The 20,900-nt window shown below is 40.0% G+C and overlaps 1 long non-coding RNA gene and 1 gene segment (V, D, J or C); both read right to left on the bottom strand.

Annotated features, from left to right (window-relative positions):
- Window positions 1-1,352: 1,352 nt before the first annotated feature.
- Window positions 1,353-14,419, bottom strand: LOC139545890 (T-cell receptor gamma chain C region C7.5-like). The segment is given in 6 exon segments: window positions 1,353-3,280; window positions 12,038-12,097; window positions 12,472-12,777; window positions 13,269-13,437; window positions 13,950-14,170; window positions 14,282-14,419. Coding segments are annotated over 6 exon segments (930 nt in total).
- Window positions 14,420-17,935: 3,516 nt separating this feature from the next.
- LOC139545758 (uncharacterized) lies at window positions 17,936-20,252 on the bottom strand. Of its 2 annotated transcripts, XR_011669131.1 has the most exons (3): window positions 19,948-20,252; window positions 18,838-18,996; window positions 17,936-18,234 (listed from the first exon to the last, which is right to left on the bottom strand). It is a non-coding gene; the product is annotated as an uncharacterized lncRNA (long non-coding RNA). The 2 variants fall into 2 exon arrangements; XR_011669132.1 differs by lacking the exon at window positions 18,838-18,996.
- Between the last annotated feature and the right edge of the window lie 648 nt (window positions 20,253-20,900).

Raw genomic sequence — 20,900 nt, 5'->3', positions numbered from 1 at the left:
ACTGTTTTCTGAATTGTATTTCTTTACTTATCTATTGTTTACCTAATATCTATTTTTTACTTAAAAATTGCACTGTTGGTTAGGGCTTGTAAGTAAGCATTTCACTGTAAGGTGTTCTACACCTGCTGTGTTCGGCGCACGTGACAAATAAACTTTGATTTGGATGATATGGTGTGAGTTTTACTGTAGACCTAGCTACATAAGCTGTATGTGTGTGAGCATATCTCTCTCTCCCTTTCTCTCTCTCTAGCCCCATGTGATAACTTACATTTTTTTTAAATGAATTTTGTATCAGCATTGCTGGCTTCATTAAATATAGTTAAAGTGATGGACTTTGGATGTCCTTGATCTTATTTATTTTCTGGAGGGCCAATACCTGAGGCCAACTTTAACACCCAGTCTCATTATTTTGCGTGAATGATTTATCTGAACTTTATTAGTTCATTTGAATACCAAATCATTTGTTTAGGTACTTTTTATTCTGTGGCTGCATGAAATAGCAAACATAACATGAATTCAGTGACGACATTACTTCATCTTTGTCACTTATTGATGAAACAGTAACATCCGTACTGTAGTTAGGCGGTGGGTTGAAAATAGATTCCAAGATCCAGACTTGAGCGAGTGCCCATCTCATTCTCGATGTTGTGTGCACCCGTATTGTTATTAATAATTATTATTATGCACACTGAAATCTATGTCCATCTTGATGTACGGCAGCGCCCACCAGGCGAAATGGTGTGAAAAGAGTGTGTTCCGGTAATGCCAGCCAACTAAATCCAAGAGTTTGACATGTTGGGAGGGGACCAGTAACTTAATGATCAAACTTTATCAATGTACCAGCTACAGTCATTTTTCATACGTGGGTCAACCTACTTTGAACTAGTTTCCTCTGAATATCATCCAGTTTCATGAAAAACGTTTTTTTAAGTCAACATTTTCACGATATAATATTGGCCATCGGCCGCCAAAAATGTTTTTTTGTTGATAATTCTCTATTCATAAGACACCGGTGCCTTTCAAATTGAGAGTGAAAAAAATATCACCAAGTTAAGGCTGGTTGAAAATAAATGTACCATGCCTTGAATGGACCATTGGATCCACCTCCAGTACAAGCTAGTTTAGTGAACTATGGTTCGATCTGATAAGCTAATTCAAGGCAAGTGATTGCTCTACTGAAAGTTCTTCATCTTGAAACTTGACTGCTGACATGCACAATTTGGGGGGGATTGTATTAACAGTGGACTAATAGACAAAATACTAAAATATAGTTTTTTATTTGAGTGTTCCCAAATAATAACATTAGTTTTTAAAAATATAAACCAATGAAAACCCCCAAATGAATAACTGCAAAGATTATAAAACATTTATTTAACACAAAAAACAAATACCATGAAAACTTGTACAACATTTTTATGAACACACATAAAGACATAGGGAAGAACAAAAATTAAACGTTTCAAAGTCTAATCATTAAGACTTGGAGAAAATACAACATTTATTTTAAAGGGGCAATCCGCTGTTAAAACAATAATAAATTGTTTTGTTTTGGTAAAAACATTGGAGAAATTACATTGGAGTAAAACAAGCTTATATTATGGTTTCTGATGGGGTATGACAGTTGAACTAAGCTCATGAGGCGTTTCTAATTCATATTCTTTAAGAATCAATGGGTATATATCATTAATGTTTTAATTTAAAAAATGTATGTAGAAACTGCAGATCGCCCCTTTAAGCATAGACAGGAGTTTTGAGCACAGAACAAATCATGGGTTCCTCCATCACTTGGTCACATCACTGTTCTGGACTTTCTCAAGACACTCATTTTGAACAATGATTTATATATACACTAGATGGCAGACAGGGGGCACTGTTTTGAAGCCAACGTGCCTCCATTTTGGTACTCCTTCACTGTTGTAATTTTTTGGGGGGGGAAGCTATATATATATATATATATATATATATATATATATATGCAATTACTAATGTCTAAATTAGTTTTTGCGACGTGTATTATGATCAATTAGCCTTTTAAAATTATAAACTCGGGTTAGCTAACACAACATACCATTGGAACACAGGAGTGATGGTTGCTGATAATATGCCTCTGTAGATATTCCATAAAAAAATGTCCAGCTACAATAGTCATTTACAACATTAACAATGTCTATACTGTATTTCTGATCAATGTGATGTTATTTTAATGGACAAAAAAATAGCTTTTCTTTCAAAAACAAGGACATTTCTAAGTGACCCAAAACTTTTCAACGGTCGTGTATATCATTGATATTGACGCCAACACCTTTAGCGGTGCCCAGTCATTCTTAGCATCCAGTTTTGGTCTAAATTAAACTATAGAGTCTGGGAAATACGATGATATTGCTACACAGGGCAAATATTAAGTAGGAAACAACTTTGTCAGCATTCTTATGTCTTCACATTTACTTCAGACAGATGGCAATGTCATTAGCTAGTAAAGTTTGTCAAAGAAATCTAGCAATACTAATGTTAGCGAGGTAACAGTCGGTGTTCTCCCCTCACATTTAGATAGCTATTAAACGTTATACTACAGCTAAAGTAAATCTGGCGACATCACAATGATGACAAAAGGTTTTCCTACTAATCATTTGTCTACTTGAGAAATATCACAGTTTCCCAGTCATTATAATGCACTTTAGACAAAATATGAATCAGTGCCAATTGAGAATGCATTGAGGAGAACTTTTAGTCGGCAACCAGTCCTCAAGAAAAAGCTCTAAAAACTATTGTGACGAAACAAGCAACCCATTCATATTTTTGACCTTTAAAATAACAGAACTTTTATAGATGTTTTCAAATGCGTTTGGAATATAAAAACTTCTCATGGATATCAGTAATAGTACTTTCTTCTCACTGTGAGGAAATTTTGGAAACCAAAATTTCATCCTAGTTCCCAGAGCTTTAAAATAACAGTAACTTTTATAGATGTGGCCAAATGAGTTTGGAATACAAAAGCTTCTCATAGACATCGGTAATAGTATGTTTGTTCACTGTGAGGGATTGGAAGAGGAAAATGGGAACTGAAATGTCCTCCTTGTTCCCAGAGCTCTTTCAGAACTCTTCACAATGAACAGATGACATATGGTGTGTCAGGTAGCTTTTCTTCAGGTAGGGGGGCTATTTCCCATGTTCCTGTGGTGCAGCAGGAGAGAGAGCCCACAGCAGTACAACATACTCTTCACTATCATGACTGTGTAAACCAGAGAGGCCAGACGCAGACTGCACATGGACTGGAAGGTTGCTGAGGAAGAGGGAGAAGACTGATGTGTTAATTTCAATCTAGTGCCTTCAGATAGTATTGATACCCCTTGACTTATTCCACATGTTGTTGTATTACAGCCTGAATTCAAATAAAATATTTGTTTTCTCACCCATCTACACACAATACCCCATAATTAAAAAGTGAAAGCATGATTTTAGAAAATTTAGCTAATTTATTGAAAATGAGATACACAAATATCTCAAATACATAAACACCATTGTATTTGTCACAAGCTTCATAAAAAAAGTGTAGACTAACAGTGAAATGATTACTTACAGGCCTTTCCCAACAATGCAGAGAGAAAGAAAATGACATTTTTGAAACTTTAAAACACAAGGAATAAATATACAAGTAAAGATAACTTGGCTATTTACACGGGGGACCAGTACTGAGTCGACGTGCAGGGGTACGAGGTAATAGAGGTAGTAGATATGTATAGTGCATTCGGAAAGTATTCAGACCCCTTTACCTTTTCCACATTTTGTTACATATACATACAATACCCCATAATGACAAAGCAAAAACTGGTTTCTATACATTTTAGCAAATGTATTAAAAATAAAATTTGAAATATCACATTTACATAAGTATTCGGACCCTTTACTCAGTACTTTGTTGAAGCACCTTTGGCAGCGACTACAGCCTCAAGTCGTCTTGGGTATGACACTACAAGCTTGGCACACCTGTATTTGGGGAGTTTCTCCCATTTTTCTCTGCAGATCCTCTCAAGCTCTGTCAGGTTGGATGGGGAGCATCGCTGCACAGCTATTTTCAGGTCTCCAGAGATGTTGGATTGGGTTCAAGTTCGGGCTCTGGTTGGGCCACTAAAGGACATTCCTGCGTTGCCTTGGCTGTGTGCTTAGGGTCGTTGTCCTGTTGGAAGGTGAACCTTTGACCCAGTCTGAGGTCTTGAGCAGGTTTTCATGAAGGATCTCTCTGTACTTTGCTCCGTTCATCTTTCCCTCAATCCTGACAATTCTCCCAGTCCCTGCCACTAAAAAACATCCCCACAGAATGGTGCTGCCACCACCATGCTTCACCGTAGGGATGGTGCCAGGTTTCCTCCAGATTTGACACTTGGCATTCAGGCCAAAGATTTCAATATTTTTTTCATCAGACCATATAATCTTGTTTCTCATGGTCAGAGTCCTTTAGGTGCTTTTTGGCAAACTCCAAGCAGGCTGTCATGTAACTTTTATTGAGGAGTGGCTTCCGTCTGGCCACTCTACCATTAAAGCCTGATTGGTGGAGTGCTGCACAGATGATAGTCCTTCTGGAAGGTTCTCCCATTTGCACAGAGGAACTATGGAGCTCTGTCAGAGTGACCATCGGGTTCTTGGTTACCCCACTGACCAAGGTCCCTTTCTCCCCTGATTGCTCAGCTTGGCCAGGCAAGTCTTGGTGGTTACAAACTCCTTCCATTTAAGAATGATGGAGGAGACTGTGTTCTTGGGGACCTTCAATGCTGCTGACATTTGTTGGTACCCTTCCCCAGATCTGTGCCTCAACACAATCCTGTCTCTGAGCTCTAAGGACAATTCCTTCGACCTCATGGCTTGATTTTTTCTCTGACATGCACTGTCAACTGTGGGACCTTATATATACAGGTGTGTGCCTTTCCAAGTCATGTCAAATCAATTGAATTTAAAACAGGTGTACTCCAATCAAGTTGTAGAAACATCTCAAGGATGATCAATGGAAACAGGATGCACCTGAGCTCAATTTCGTGTCTCATAGCAAAAATGTCTAAAAACTTGTTTTCATTTTGTCATTATAGGGTTTTGTTTGTAGATTGATGCATAAAAAAATGATTTCATCAATTTTAAAATAAGGCTGTAACTTAACAAAAGTCAAGAGGTCTAAATACCGTCTGAATGCGCTGTACATATAGGTAGGGATAAATTGACTAGGCAACAGGATAGATAATAAACAGTAACAGCAGCTTATGTGATGAGTCAAAATATTTTGTGCAAAAAGGGCCAATGCAGATAGTCCGGGTAGCTATTTGTTGTCTATTTAATTAACTATTTAGCAGTCTTTTGGCTTGTGGGTAGAAGCTGTTCAGGGTCTTGTTGGTTCCAGGCTTGGTGCGTCGATCACTTGCCGTGTGGTAGCAGAGAGAACAGTCTATGACTTAGGTGGCTGGAGTCTTTAACAATTTTTAGGGCCTTCCTCTGACACTGCCTGGTATAGAGGCCCTGGACACCCCCTCTTGCACCTTGCGGTCGGATGCCAAGAAATTGCCATACCAAGTGGTGATGCAGCCAGTCAAGATGCTCTCAATGGTGCAGCTGTAGATTTTCTTGAGGATCTGAGAGTCCATGCCGAATCTTTTCAGCCTCCTGAGGGGGAAGACACGTTGTTGTGCCCTCTTCACGACTGTGTTGGTGTGTGAGGACCATGAAAATTCCTTATTGATGTGGACGCCGAGGAACTTGATTCTCTTGACCTGCTCCACTAGTGCCCTGTCAATGTGGACAGGGGCATGCTCGGCCTTCCATTTCCCGTAGTCCACGATGAGCTCCTTTGTCTTACTGACATTGAGGGAGAGGTTATTATCCTGGCAGTGTCTCTGACCTCCACCCTGTAGGCTGTCTCATTGTTGTCGGTGATCAGGCCTACCACCGTCATGTCATCAGCAAACTTAATGATGGTGTGGGAGTCGTGCCCAGCCACACAGTCGTGGGTGAACAGGGAGTACAGGAAGGGACTAAGCATGCACCCTTGGGGAGCCTGCTCATCCCTACTGCCTCTGATCTGGCGGACTCACTAAACACAAATGCTTTGTTTGTAAATTTGTGTTGGAGTGTGCCCCTGGCTATCAGTCAATAAAAAAACAAGAAAAGTGTGCCGTCTTGTTTGCTTAATATAAGGAATTTTAAAATATGAATACCTATACTATTTATTTCAATACCTAGGTACATTTTAGAAATTCCATTTACTTTTGATACTCAAGTATATTTAAAACCAAATACTTTTAGACTTTTACTCAAGTAATATTTTACTGGGTGACTTTCACTTTAACTTGAGTCATTTTCTATTAAGGGATCTTTACTTTTACTCAAGAATGACTATTTAGTACTTACTGTTAAAGTGGCATTAATAAAGTAACTAGTGATCCATTTGTTAAAGTGGCCAATGATTTCAAGTCTGTATGTAGGCAGCAGCCTCTCTGTATTAGTGATGGCTGTTTAACAGTCTGATGGCCTTGAGATGCTCCTTTTAGAGGAGGAACCACTGTGTCATACTGCGGCACACCTTGCGGGCTGCTGCAGCATTCTGTGGCACGTTATCTATTTGTCAGCCATTTTTTCTGTTAATGCAAGTCATTGCTAGTTTGACCACCAGAGGGCATCTTTGAGAAGCATTTGATAGTCTTCCATATTGTCATTAACAGAGAATTTAAAACCTTTTTTGTAGTAACATAGGATATGGGATTGATTTTAAGAAATTAGGCTTAATTAATTTGATTAATATTATGGTGTTTCTATTCAGAGAAAAACTAAAAACTAAACCCTCAGGGTTTCCGTTAGGATAGGATGGAAAATATGGAAGGAGTACGCTGTCCTTGCAAATAAGAATTTGACTTGCCTAGTTAAATAAAGGTTACAGTACACTAAGAGCATAACATTTCTGCACCCTAATTTTATAATTCTTGTCCAACCAATACCAAAACGGAAATTAAGTGAAAATAAAAATCTCATTAATTTATCAAGACCAGTCCCCATGCTTGCCTCAGAGCAACGTGAAACGGTACTAAAATAGTTGTAGAATTTTGCTTCTAACTTCAATATGCTCTTTAAATGAATACGACCTACACCATTTTTAACAGCACATTACTCAACACTAGTGAGACTCATGTTGCTTACGGTAGGCCTACAGTGCATCAATTATTATTTTTTTAATGACGTGACTCTCCGCCAATAATTACATTTAGAGGATTGTAGGACTCTAAATTAATATCTAAGGGGCATTTCTGTTAGGATCTGTGAGAATATCTAAGGGGCTTTTATATACTTCTAAATCAATTAATAATAATAATCGCATGGTTTAAAAAGTAAAATTTTTGCCTCCCGGGCACTGCATCGTGCACTGTGACACCAGAGACTCTGGGTTTGCGCCCAGGCTCTGTCGCAGCCGGCCGCGACCGGGAGGTCCGTGGGGCGACGCACAATTGGCCTAGCGTCGTCCGGGTTAAGGAGGGTTTGGCCGGTAGGGCGGGCCTCCTGTGGCGGGCCGAGTGCAGTGCGCGCTAACCAAGGTAGCCAGGTAAAACGGTGTTTCCTCCGACACATTGGTGCGGCTGGCTTCCGGGTTGGAGGCGCGCTGTGTTAAGAAGCAGTGCGGCTTGGTTGGGTTGTGTTTCGGAGGACACGTGGCTTTCGACCTTCGTCTCTCCCGAGCCCATACGGGAGTTGTAGCGATGAGACAAGATAGTAATTACTAACAATTGGATACCACGAAATTGGGGAGAAAAAAGGGGTAAAAAAAATAAAATAAAAAAAGTAACAATATTTTGGAGATTTCGTTTTCATTTAACCTAGAGTGAGCGAGAAAAAGGCAATTCTTGGACATGGGGTGAGACATTCTCACTAATTTGTAAATAAAGCCAGTTTGTTATTTAGAATTATTTATTTCTGGAGAAACCTAACTTGATTATTTAGCAGACATCACTTGTTTATATTCATAAAGATGATGAACGATCGACAAAGGCACCCTGTAATCTGCTGGCGTCACGGCACGACATCAACATCGCTCTAATTACAGTCAGAAGACAGTTGAAGAAACTTGCGTGGACTTATGGAAATGCTCGGTAAGCAATGTTTTATATATATACACTGCTCAAAAAAATAAAGGGAACACTTAAACAACACAATGTAACTCCAAGTCAATCACACTTCTGTGAAATCAAACTGTCCACTTAGGAAGCAACACTGATTGACAATAAATTTCACATGCTGTTGTGCAAATGGAATAGACAAAAGGTGGAAATTATAGGCAATTAGCAAGACACCCCCAATAAAGGAGTGATTCTGCAGGTGGTGACCACAGACCACTTCTCAGTTCCTATGCTTCCTGGCTGATGTTTTGGTCACTTTTGAATGCGGGCGGTGCTCTCACTCTAGTGGTAGCATGAGACGGAGTCTACAACCCACACAAGTGGCTCAGGTAGTGCAGCTCATCCAGGATTGCACATCAATGCGAGCTGTGGCAAGAAGGTTTGCTGTGTCTGTCAGCGTAGTGTCCAGAGCATGGAGGCGCTACCAGGAGACAGGCCAGTACATCAGGAGACGTGGAGGAGGCCGTAGGAGGGCAACAACCCAGCAGCAGGACCGCTACCTCCGCCTTTGTGCAAGGAGGAGCACTGCCAGAGCCCTGCAAAATGACCTCCAGCAGGCCACAAATGTGCATGTGTCAGCATATGGTCTCACAAGGGCTCTGAGGATCTCATCTCGGTACCTAATGGCAGTCAGGCTACCTCTGGCGAGCACATGGAGGGCTGTGCGGCCCCACAAAGAAATGCCACCCCACACCATGACTGACCCACCGCCAAACCGGTCATGCTGGAGGATGCAGCAGAACGTTCTCCACGGCGTCTCCAGACTCTGTCACGTCTGTCACATGTGCTCATGTGCTCAGTGTGAACCTGCTTTCATCTGTGAAGAGCACAGGGCGCCAGTGGCGAATTTGCCAATCTTGGTGTTCTCTGGCAAATGCCAAACGTCCTGCACGGTGTTGGGCTGTAAGCACAACCCCCACCTGTGGACGTCGGGCCCTCATACCACCCTCATGGAGTCTGTTTCTGACCGTTTGAGCAGACACATGCACATTTGTGGCCTGCTGGAGGTCATTTTGCAGGGCTCTGGCAGTGCTCCTCCTTGCACAAAGGCGGAGGTAGCGGTCCTGCTGCTGGGTTGTTGCCCTCCTACGGCCTCCTCCACGTCTCCTGATGTACTGGCCTGTCTCCTGGTAGTGCCTCCATGCTCTGGACACTACGCTGACAGACACAGCAAACTTTCTTGCCACAGCTCGCATTGATGTGCAATCCTGGATGAGCTGCACTACCTGAGCCACTTGTGTGGGTTGTAGACTCCGTCTCATGCTACCACTAGAGTGAGAGCACCGCCAGCATTCAAAAGTGACCAAAACATCAGCCAGGAAGCATAGGAACTGAGAAGTGGTCTGTGGTCACCACCTGCAGAATCACTCCTTTATTGGGGGTGTCTTGCTAATTGCCTATAATTTCCACCTTTTGTCTATTCCATTTGCACAACAGCATGTGAAATTTATTGTCAATCAGTGTTGCTTCCTAAGTGGACAGTTTGATTTCACAGAAGTGTGATTGACTTGGAGTTACATTGTGTTGTTTAAGTGTTCCCTTTATTTTTTTGAGCAGTATATATATATATATATAAATAAATATATATATAAAAAATCATTATCAGAACATTAACTATGTGTGTTCTCTTGTTTTGTACTGTTCTGTAGTTTCGACCCAATGATTTGTCTGACAAACAAAGACCTTCGTGTCCTGCAGGCCCAGATCAAAGCTGGCGAGACATTCAATAATGTCATCTTCACAGACGAATCAACCGTGGCCCTTGAGCAATTTGCTCAAAAGGGAAGAAGAAAAAAAGGAAGTAAAAAAGGAAGAAGATCAAGCAAGCCGAGTCCCAAGTATCCGCTCAAACTCCATGTGTGGGGGGCAATTTCTCGCCAGGGACCAGGCCCATATTCGATTTTTGATGGTAAGTTTGGCTATTTACAAAGCAAAAGGTACATCAAATATTATAGCCTACACCTCACGGAGTGTTATGTGTTCCACAATAATTCACTCTTGCCTCCTTTTCAGGTATCATGGCTCGAGATTTCGTTGAGGAAGAAGTCATCAAGAGATATGCTGGACTCTATGTCAGAGAGGTGTTTCTAGGTACACATAGTTTCTTTCGAGGTAGGATTATAGCAATATTGTGTTATGTTTAGGCCTATGTACATGTATATTTCTATTATTGTACCTAATGTTGGCTGTTAGGCTAAATATATTTTTTCCCAAATGCAGACAATTACTCAAAACACACTGCCGCCCGGGCTTGCATTGCAAATGAGGGCATAAACCGGGTCAAGACGCCAGCAGAGTAACTAGACCTTTATGTAGTAAATTAAGGCAATTTTTTACAAATAAAAAGAAAATAAATAAAAGACCCACAACACCTTTGGTTTTGGCAAATTTTGAGAAATTGACGGTACAACAATGCAACAAATACATTCATCATCTCAGCAAGGTTTTATCTGTGGTCGTGGAGCTGGGTGGAAGTGCGACTAAAATGTAGTTAATATAAACATCCGCATTTTAATGTATTTTTTCTCGTTATTTAATTTTATTAACGAAAGCATAAAGATGTTGATGAAGAAATACTGTACTGCTGTTTTGAGTTAGAAATGTAACACTTTAGAGTACTTAAGCATCGAATACATTGCAAGTTGAGGGATTTTCACAACAGTAGCCGGGTTATCAAAAGTATATTGTCCTGCTAATAGGAACCATTTGCATGATGGGCTACACCTGCTACAGTTGTGATGGCTTCACTATTATTCTACAATGTAGAAAATAGTAAAAATATAGAAAAATTAGTAGGTGTGTCCAAACTTTAGACTGGTACTTTCTTAATTAATTTAAGTTTCTAATCCATGAAAAATGAAAAACCCTCTGGGTTTCTGTTAGGATGGAATGGAAAATATGGCGCTGTATAACTTGATGGTCGGCAGTACAGTACTGGGCTATTTAGCTAAAGAATCTCTGTGTCGTGCGGACGGGAGACCGGGGTTCAAATCTCTGACGGGGATGAAGGAGTAGGGGGGGTTCACACCTAGCTCGGGTATTAGACAATTCTTTAGTAAAGGTTGTATAGTCTATTGTTCAGCTAAAAGCCCATCCTGCAACGCATGTGAAAAACTAATAATAATATTTTTCCCCCTTTCCACATGTTAAAGATACATGGAAAATCGATAGTCACAAAAAATGTAAGGAAGTTTGTTTTAAAGTGTATGTCCTATATCTGAGAGATATAAGAAAGATCAGGAAAATATATATATATATTTTTTTACAAATATATTTAAAAAAAATGTTGGTCACTAAACCTCTTCCATATATACTTCCATATTTTTTTTAAACTAGTACTGGGCTACCTAAAGACAAGTCTTGTGAGGTTTGTGAACGTCCAGGAGCAAAACTCTATGGAAACTCACCTTTCCATAGAGGGGTCATATTAGTGTGTAGCCCAAACTGTTCGGACGCTACTGACGTTTTCGTGAGAAGACCGATTTTCAGGATGTCTCATGGTCTGACAAACACAGCTGTAGCTCGTCCATTGGCAGATGTGGCAGATTGAGACGCAGCTCATGCCAGAAAAATGAATATCTTTAGTTTAAACAGATGTATTTTGATGGCGATTTCCACGGGGAGCGGACATTGACTCTAGGGGGTTGCTATTTTGGCACATTTTGATCTTGCCTTGAGTAGCGCAATTGCTGTGACCAGGACTGTCAACTGAGCTGCTTCACATACGCCTAAAACAACATTTCAGGACTGTGGTTGGGTGCAGGACCAGTTATTGTGGGAACGGGTGGGAGTCAGACAAGAAGTCAGAGGGAGCAATATGAAAAGCTTCAGGAGCAGGATAAAGAAATTAGTCTCCCGCAGACCTCAAGTTCAAAAAATGATAAAATGAATCTCACCATAGGGTGGTGCCATCGCATTGGTAGATGGAGAGCAAACATTTTGCTCTGATGAAAAACCTACAAGTAACAAAGAACATGTATTTGTGAGAAATAAGTCATTGATTGACAATGTGAGGGTTACATGCAGAGTTGGGGTCAATTCGAATACATTTGAGGATGTAAACTGAAAGTTTTTTTCAAAGCACCCCACCCTGGTTAGATGGTGTAATTAAACCAAAGATTATTGTATATCCAATCACAACATCTTTAAATATTTCTGGAGGATAATTTCATTATCACAGGAAGTTCTCTAACATCTCAATTCAATGTTTCAATTACACTGTTTTTAAATTATCTGGGAAATTACTAACACATTGCCATGTGAACTGGTAATTCAAAAACAAATAAGGAAAATACCACTCAAATTGTGGAATATTTCAAACTTTGGCTACCTTTTGATGTGTCAGCTTCTTCAGGGCCCGCTTCATGCTCCACCGAACAGATGTATTTGGCATCTGCCTTTCCTTGATAAATGATGATCATACTGGTCGTCTGTCCTTCCTCCCGCTGCTCCAGCTGTTCCCCCTCTGCTTTGGGCACCTCCACGGTTCGGCCGTTTTCATCCTCCATCTTCCATAAGATCTTGACTAAGTCTGGAAACATGTCTCTAGCCAGACATAGCAGGGTGGTCTTCCCATTCAGCTCAGGTTTGAACGCCAGGTACATGGTCACTTTGGGTTTCTTGAGCTGGTCCTCATCTGATTTTTATGTGAAACAATCGAAACTCACGTTATAAGAATACAATTTTTAACACTTTGCACTTTCCAATCTATTGCAGTACTAAAATATCAACACACACACACAAGGATAAATAACATGGGTACAAAAAATCCTTTCTAGCCATCAGAAACGAGTATTCAACAATACCATGGTATGAAATAGAATAGTGTATTATATATCTATCAGCTCAGAAAGGTTCTTAACCCCCATTGCCAGGAGGTACGCCTGATCCAGAGTAATCAGCTCTACCACTTGACCAGTCTCCGGCCCACGCAATTCCTTTTAAACTTCTCTAACAAAGTGTTTGCATAACATAGAATTTATTTTATTTCTAGGAAAATAAAGTTATTTTGTCCTATTCTAAGCCATTGCATTTGTGTGTAACAGACATCTAAAATAGTTTCATTTCATTCGTTAAATATAGTCAAATAAACAAATATAATATACTGTATGAAGTCGAGGTCCTTACCAGAGATGATGAGTTTTGAGCCGGATCCAAACCGCAAAATCTCCTGTGTCCCAGATCCAGAATCACACTCCAAGTAAATCCTAGACAAAAACGTATCATCTTGTTGTTCATTTAGATCTAGAGAACTAAAAGTTAAATCCCTTCTCAAAACCACAAATAGCATGTCGTGCTATGATAGTTTTTTCCCACTATTGACACAATTGCAATTTTTCTGCTTTCAGTTCATCTGTATTTTACATGGTTATAGTCAATATAAACCATACAGTAGATATACATTATATACAATATTTAGATAATATATAATACTATCGTTATATTCAAAAGGTAGTCCAAGAAACTATTTGTCAAAAATATATTCCTCAGTGTGATTTCTCTATTGGTCCTCCCACGAAGCATCAGAGAATGTGGTTAGATAGGGGAGAAGTAAAGATGGTAGTTAAAACATCAACACCTGGGTTTGGTGTGGTTTCTAACAGCTTCTCAACCCTCTGCTTATGTCACATCCTGTGGTGGAGCTACGGTTTCTCATTGAGAAGGACAGGATAACTGTAAGGTAGTTTTCTGCACAGGGAATGAACTGCAGTTGTCACTGTGGTTATCAAAGCTAGCACAGTAGTAAGTGGCTACATGATCTGTCTTCAGGGTAGGGATTGTCAGTGTGAATGTGTCAGAATTTTCTACCTTTTCTGCTTGGTAATCCTCAAAATCAGGATCCTTGGTTGATTTTCCACCACCTTTATGCATGAACAGGATCCACCTCAGAGCTTCTCCGTCTATTTGCTGATACCAGTGAATGTTACCAGTGTTGAAGTCTGTAGCTTTGCATTCAATAACACCGGATTTGCCCAAGGGTTTGGTCACTGTTAACTGCTCCTGATGCAGATTCACAGCTTCTGCTGCTGCTGTAGAAAAGAGAAGATAGATGGTGTGAGTAAAGTTCATACACTGAATCTTTCAACTGAGTATTTAACATCTACGGCACCAGACACTTTAAATCCAAATTATACACTTACCGACTAAAAGGATAAAGGTAAGACACAATGGAGGCATGGTTGTGCTGAGATATGCTGGCCTGTTATGTGGCAAGTGTGAGATGCTTTGCTTGATGCTTGAGATGCTAAAGCTTTATAAGGAAGTGCCTCTAAGAGCAGTGAACCATACTCAAGAAGGGACTCCTAAAAAACACTGCATTTCGCCCGGTGGGCAGTGGTACACATCACAGTGGGCGTGGAATAAAGTATGCCCATCAGGCAACAACTGTGTCCAAGCTTGTGATCCAGGCCCAATTTGATTCATGTACACTCTCTAACTTTGTGTCAACTTTACTTGCTAACCATCGGCAAGAGTTGAATGAAAAATAAAATGTACATGCAATGGTACCTGAACATGACTTTGAATTTGGTCAACTTACATGAAATGGTACTTGCTGTACACCTATAATTAAATTATTCAGCATCGTTGGGTTATTATGCCTCATTAATAAAAACAGGGAGCACGTTATTTTCTTCACAAAATGAGTATAGTAACGGATATGGAGAATTCTGTGAATAATTTTTAAAAATCTTTTCTCTTTCTAATGTCACTCAAACAGTGCGAAGTGCTGTGCGCTCTGAATAAATCCACTGGCTAGTTCTGCTGTCTGTAAAGAAATGGATGGGCTGTAGGTTGATCATGCTGCTACAATTGGATAGGGCGAAGCTGTTTCTCTGTTCACTTGCTCTTTGTGAGCTAAAACTAACCTACCTAGCTAGCTAACGTTGCACCAACAAAATAGGATTGCAGTCCTACCTTTGTACCAACGATTAAAGGGATACTGCAAGATCATTTTTATGTCTCTCTGTGCAGTATGAAGGAAGTTAGAGATACATTTGTGAGCAAATGCTAACTAAGTTAGCACAATGACTGGAAGTCTACAGGTATGCTAGCGTATGCTACCTTACCTGTAGACTCCCAGTAACTGCGCTTACGCTAATTAGCATTGGCTCGTGAAACTACCTCAAACTTCCTTCACACTACACGTAGAGATATAAAAACGGTATCCACAAGTTCATCTGTCCACAAGAAAGTGTGTCCTGGTCATCTTCAAACAAAATGTTTAAAGCAATGGATATCCAAGGTTGGGTCAGGGTCAATTCGAATTGAAGGCAGTCAATTTAGAAAGTGATTTGACGTTAAAGGTTGACTCGTGAATATACATATATTCATATACTGGCCTAGGGCCCTCCGGCTGCTTGTAGAGCCTGCTTGTAACCATAGGATTAAAAGCTTGCACAACACACCCCATGACTAAAACACAAGACTACTATTGCACAGAACAAGGTTCCTCATTGACACAATGGTACCCCATTGTGACAAGGATGCTGACCGCACAAAACAGTTATAGAAGCGCCAAACTAAACCGCCTGACTTAAGTAATTGCTCACATCCCTCTAACTCAGGAAACCCCTAGCCCCAGACAGTAACTGCCAGTTACAGTTCCCCTTATCACATGACTCCTGGACACACAAACATTACATCGCATGAACACACACACTTCTCTCCCCTCTCTACTGGTCGGGTGCCAAGAGCAGAGGACTCTGCTGTGCACCAATGGGGCTACTGTTCTGGCTAGAGCAGGCCCGCCTCCAACTCATCAGGACCAGTCAGAAGACCAACACGACGAGACTCTACACACATTGTTCCATGTATAAAATCTGCTGTAACCTCTGTTTAGGATCCTTTTCAGCTGACTCCTTCCGAGCCATATGATTAGGTCCGTGCACGCTTAACTGCAGGACAAGATATCTTTGTGCCAATAAACTGCCTTTTTGTTACAACTGAATTCCACCCTGTCCAGCGTCTTGACTTGGTCTCATTCTCATGTAAATGATCATCAACACTCGGCATTATGTCTAAGATGCAGAAAGTAAACAGCATAATGGGTGGATATCCACAACTAAGAGCTTTGAAGCGCGAGGCTCAACTTCTCCACTATTTTGATGCTCGGGCTACCATGCTGTAACAGCATGAAGTGAACTTGTGCACGTGCAGATACTGTGTGACTGTGTAGGAGAAGTCTTGCATCTCACTCATCTCAATATCTACGGTACTCCATGTGGCAGTGCCATTTTGCTGAGTCTAACTTTAAAATTCTGAAATTAAAAAATGTTTAAAATAAGTAGCTTCAGTTTATTCAGAAGTCATTGAAAATATGTCTTGTATCTTCATATTCAGGTCATTTGTTTAGGGAATGATGATTACAATAATATGACGCTGTTATTGCGTATAGTTCAAATGAATTGTTAATTGTTCTTTCAAATGGGTGATTTACAAAACTTTATTCCTGCATACCGGTAAGATCGCTTCATAAATTATGGACGTTCACATTTAGTATGACATACAGGCAAATTGTGTGAGGGCCCAGGCTTGGTTTGTGTGATTTCCATTAAACAGAAACTTGAAACTGAAATTGTATGATCAGACATAAACAAGGGGGCAGCCCACACTCTTCATAATATTGAAATACCTTTGGACTCCATAACAAATGCTTTGATGTTGGAAATAGGCTGAGTTTTTCCGAATCTATTCTACTGAATAAGCCATTCCTTGTTTTCTGATCTTCCTCGTGTTTTTATTCTGACTATCATCAACCCCTAAACCAAAGAGAAGCCAATCCTACCTTTTGATATTCTACTAATGCAGCGCTTCCCAAAAGGTTTCACTCATGCCCCCCTTTCATAATGGGGGAACACAAAACTATGCTATCAGAATAACACAATGATTCAAATTTAGTACGTAAATTTGTATTTTACTCAACAAGAAACAGTTCATACAAAACACCAGTACCTGGTTTTCCTTCCATATTGAAATCAAGAAGAAAATATGTATAAAGGAGAATTAAACCAGCTTACTGCTACCATGTCACATCCCTTTCAATGATGACTAGGGTTAGTCAATTTCTATTGTTGATTTTCAGAAATTGTAATAAAAAATAAAGGTGGTTCGAAGTATTGTAAGGGTGATTATTCAGTTGCGGCCATCAAATGTGATTTCTAACCATAATAATAAGAAGCTGCTGGTCAGAGTCTATGAGACAGGTAGGCTGACTCCAGTACAGAAACAGGCTTGAGCCAACTGCCTGAGATTCAGAGAATTGATAGGTCCTTCTCTAATTCTGCCTACTAGAAACCAGATGTAAGTGTTTGTAATACTGTAAAAGTTGTCTTTAATCTCTCAAAATGTTGCGGAATATAACCGCTACCAATTGTCACTCGTTTGGAGATATGGTGCTCACATGCAAGATGCGCATCTTGTCACTTTGCACTAAAAAGCTTTATCAATTTGGAAAAATATACTTTTCTATATAAAATTGGTGACGCAAGATGCTGCATGAGTCCATACAATGTCACCAGTTAGAGCTCTTGTGAACTCTATTAAATCGGGAGCCCCTAAATATGCAATGTTATGCTTTTAAACTAAATGTTTTAAGAAACACCAGCTTTAATTGTGAGAGAAAATCCAGCATATTTTTATCTTGCAGATGTTATATAATTTGAAGCAGAAAGTTCGGCAGAGAGTGCTACATGGTCTCGAATTCAGAATAAAACAAACTACTGTAACATCAGTTTTGATACAGGATGTGTCTTGTAGTTAAACACTTTATTCCCATTAGGCACAATAGTAGGTGGTTGAGTGATTGGTTTTTATTTCAGGAATTTTCAGTGTACATACTTGGAGCCCACTTTCTCTGCTGCAACTTCCTCAAAGCCAGGGTCACTCATCCATTGATATTTTGGTGTCTCATCTCCTGTGTTCTCTCATCAGCAGTCGCCATGTACAGCATCCTCCTCAAAGTCTCTCCCTCTTTGTGAAGGTACCAGTGGAGGTAACTGCTGCAGAGGACTGTCACAAGCCATTCGATGAGAGACGTTTTGGGTGTCAGTTTTTGTCAAGGTGAATTCCTGGCACAGCTCTGCAGTTTCTGACACTGTACAGAATGTCAGATGAATAAAGAAAGTAACATCATCATGAACAAGTCCAATACATAACAGATATATATATATTCCATGGCCAGTATTCAGGATTATGGACGGGATTCAATCTGATTGAACTTTGTCTGCTTTGCACATTTGAAAGGCAACGTTCCTGCATTCGTGAAGTCCTCAATCACAGTAAACACGACATATGTCGGAAATTATCTTTAAAAGGTGCATAAGTGACAAAGTGTGATCAGATTGAATCCTGGTCTCTCTCTCTGCCAGTGTTTCCCCAGGCACCTAGTAAATACAGGAAGTAATATACAAAAATTAAATGAACTCAAATACTGAATTCAAGGTATTCTTGACTGTTTCTTCTCTCAGAGAACTTTTGGATCAGACATATTATCAGTAGTGCACAAAAATAAATCAAAAGTGGAATTCCAACAAGAGAATAAGCTAACCCACAAAATGTACTTACCCACAAAAAGGAGGAAGATCAGGTACAGAAGAGCTAAGACATGTTTCATCTAAGTCTACTTGTTTACACCATGTGGTGTTTCTACTCAGTTCCCTGTGTATCATATGCACTGTTGCACTGTTATTCAAGTCACCTCCAGGGTTGTACAATTTTGGGAGGTGCATGGAGTTAGGCACGGATCTTCTGTACAGCCAACGTTCACTGCAACTGCCTCATAATCTCTGGCGCCGCATGGACCCTTCGCGCCGTGGAGGCCAAAAATGTGGTTTTATCCTGGCCTTACTTCAAGACCCTGATAAAAGAAATAAGTGTGTGAAGTATCGATAAAATGTATGAATTGTCAATTCAACTGAACATTATAGATCAAACAATGATAATTAGTATTTTAAATCTATTTTAGATTTTAAATCTTAAAAAACCTCAACGTAATGAATTCAGTTGACGCAATGCTGTAAATAGAAGGCTCTAGCTGGTGGGTATAATGCCAGCTAATGTGTGAGGCCCTTATTGACAATGTATCACTGATCTGGGTGAGTGAGTGTCAAGATCACTCTTTATAGCTTACACATTTTCAAATACATAAGAATAGTGATCGCCATGAAGGATGCATTGCTAAAGTGTGTGGACCACCATGATTAAACTTGATGTCCCAGTTTGTCATCTTATGACAATAGTTGAAAAATAATGTGTCAGGTTTAGGATTTGTCTATCAGTCATGTCAGAAAAGTCAGAAAATAGCCAGACTTTGATGCAAATGATGTGTGTCAGGAAAGTCTAAAGTATATACTGTACATATGAAAGGACTGTTACTGTAAGGACCTTGCACCCTCTTGTGGCACAGACATGCATTTATCTTTGAGAGGCCTTGAATGGGGAAAAAAAATCAAAATCGAAGCATCCTTTCAAATAGAACACCCAATTAATCCCAAATAATGACGACGAGCTACACAAATCCACCAGAAACCACGAATTCCTTTCATTTACAGTGTTAAATAACACTTATGTGAAAACAATATTTTTTTATGAACACATGTTTCATTTTGACATTATAATAAGGTTGCTAGCAACATGAAAAATTGTTGTGGAAATCTATTGCATCTCAAGTCGACGACAAAATCCACAATGCAATGCTCTCTCTGTGGGCTGGCTGGCTAGCTTGGCAGCTAGCTAGCAAGCAAATGTAGCTAGACACAATAATACCAAAGACAATATCAGCATGTACATTAGGAGTCTGCAATCTCACCATGTTCAACCTGCAGATCGATGTGATTCACAGAGTGGAGTCTGAAATTCACAACGGCGGACATACTTTTGAGGAGATGGGAAACGTTGCACATACTCCGTCAATCGGCCATTTGGTGCATTTTGGGCGATTCTGGGACAAGGAGTACCCTCCTTCAAGGAGTGAATTGGAGTCTATAAGTGGAGGCTGCTGAGGGGAGGACGGCTCATAATAATGTCTGGAAAGGAGCTAATGGAATGGCATCAAACAAATGGAACCCATGTGTTTGTGTTTAATACAATTACACTCCAAGCATTACCACAAGCCTGTCCTCTCCAATTAAGGTGCCACCAACCTTCTGTACAGTCTAATGGGCGCTAGCTCAAAAAACCAACATTAGCACACATTTTTTCAACAAGAAGTACAATATTACAAATCTTTTCCGAGATGTGAGAAAATGTACTATCTGTAATATCGTACAGCTTTGGATTTGTGACATTATGTTATTTCGAGGAAAATAGGCACGTAGATATACATTGCCTTTGATTAGGGATTGCATGATGATTAGCTTAGCAACCGCGTGACGCAATATGACAACGTGAATACGATTGGTCCACAGTCTGCTGGGTGGGGCGTGATACATTCTTTCATTCATGGATTCGTAAAAAAAATAATATATTTTTAAAGTAGGAATATCGCAAAAATATATTCAATGACTCATTCGAGAAAAGACATCCTCCCAAGTTATGACATCGGCAAGTATTGAAATCTAACGTGTGATAGAGGTTTTCGCAATCTAAATGTCGTATTCCTTTTCAATTCCATAGTAGTGAGAACTACTTTATTCTGTGCTATGTCATACCGGCCGGATTTCTGTGTGCTTGAATGCCAGTAACTCAGATACACATGAAAATATGAAGTGACCCAGGGAATTGATAGAACATCACTCAGAGATGCACAAAAACAATATTACA

The sequence above is a fragment of the Salvelinus alpinus genome, chromosome 19 (assembly GCF_045679555.1).
Source record: "Salvelinus alpinus chromosome 19, SLU_Salpinus.1, whole genome shotgun sequence".
Classification (NCBI taxonomy): domain Eukaryota; kingdom Metazoa; phylum Chordata; class Actinopteri; order Salmoniformes; family Salmonidae; genus Salvelinus; species Salvelinus alpinus.
This window is presented reverse-complemented; position numbering and strand designations above follow the sequence as displayed.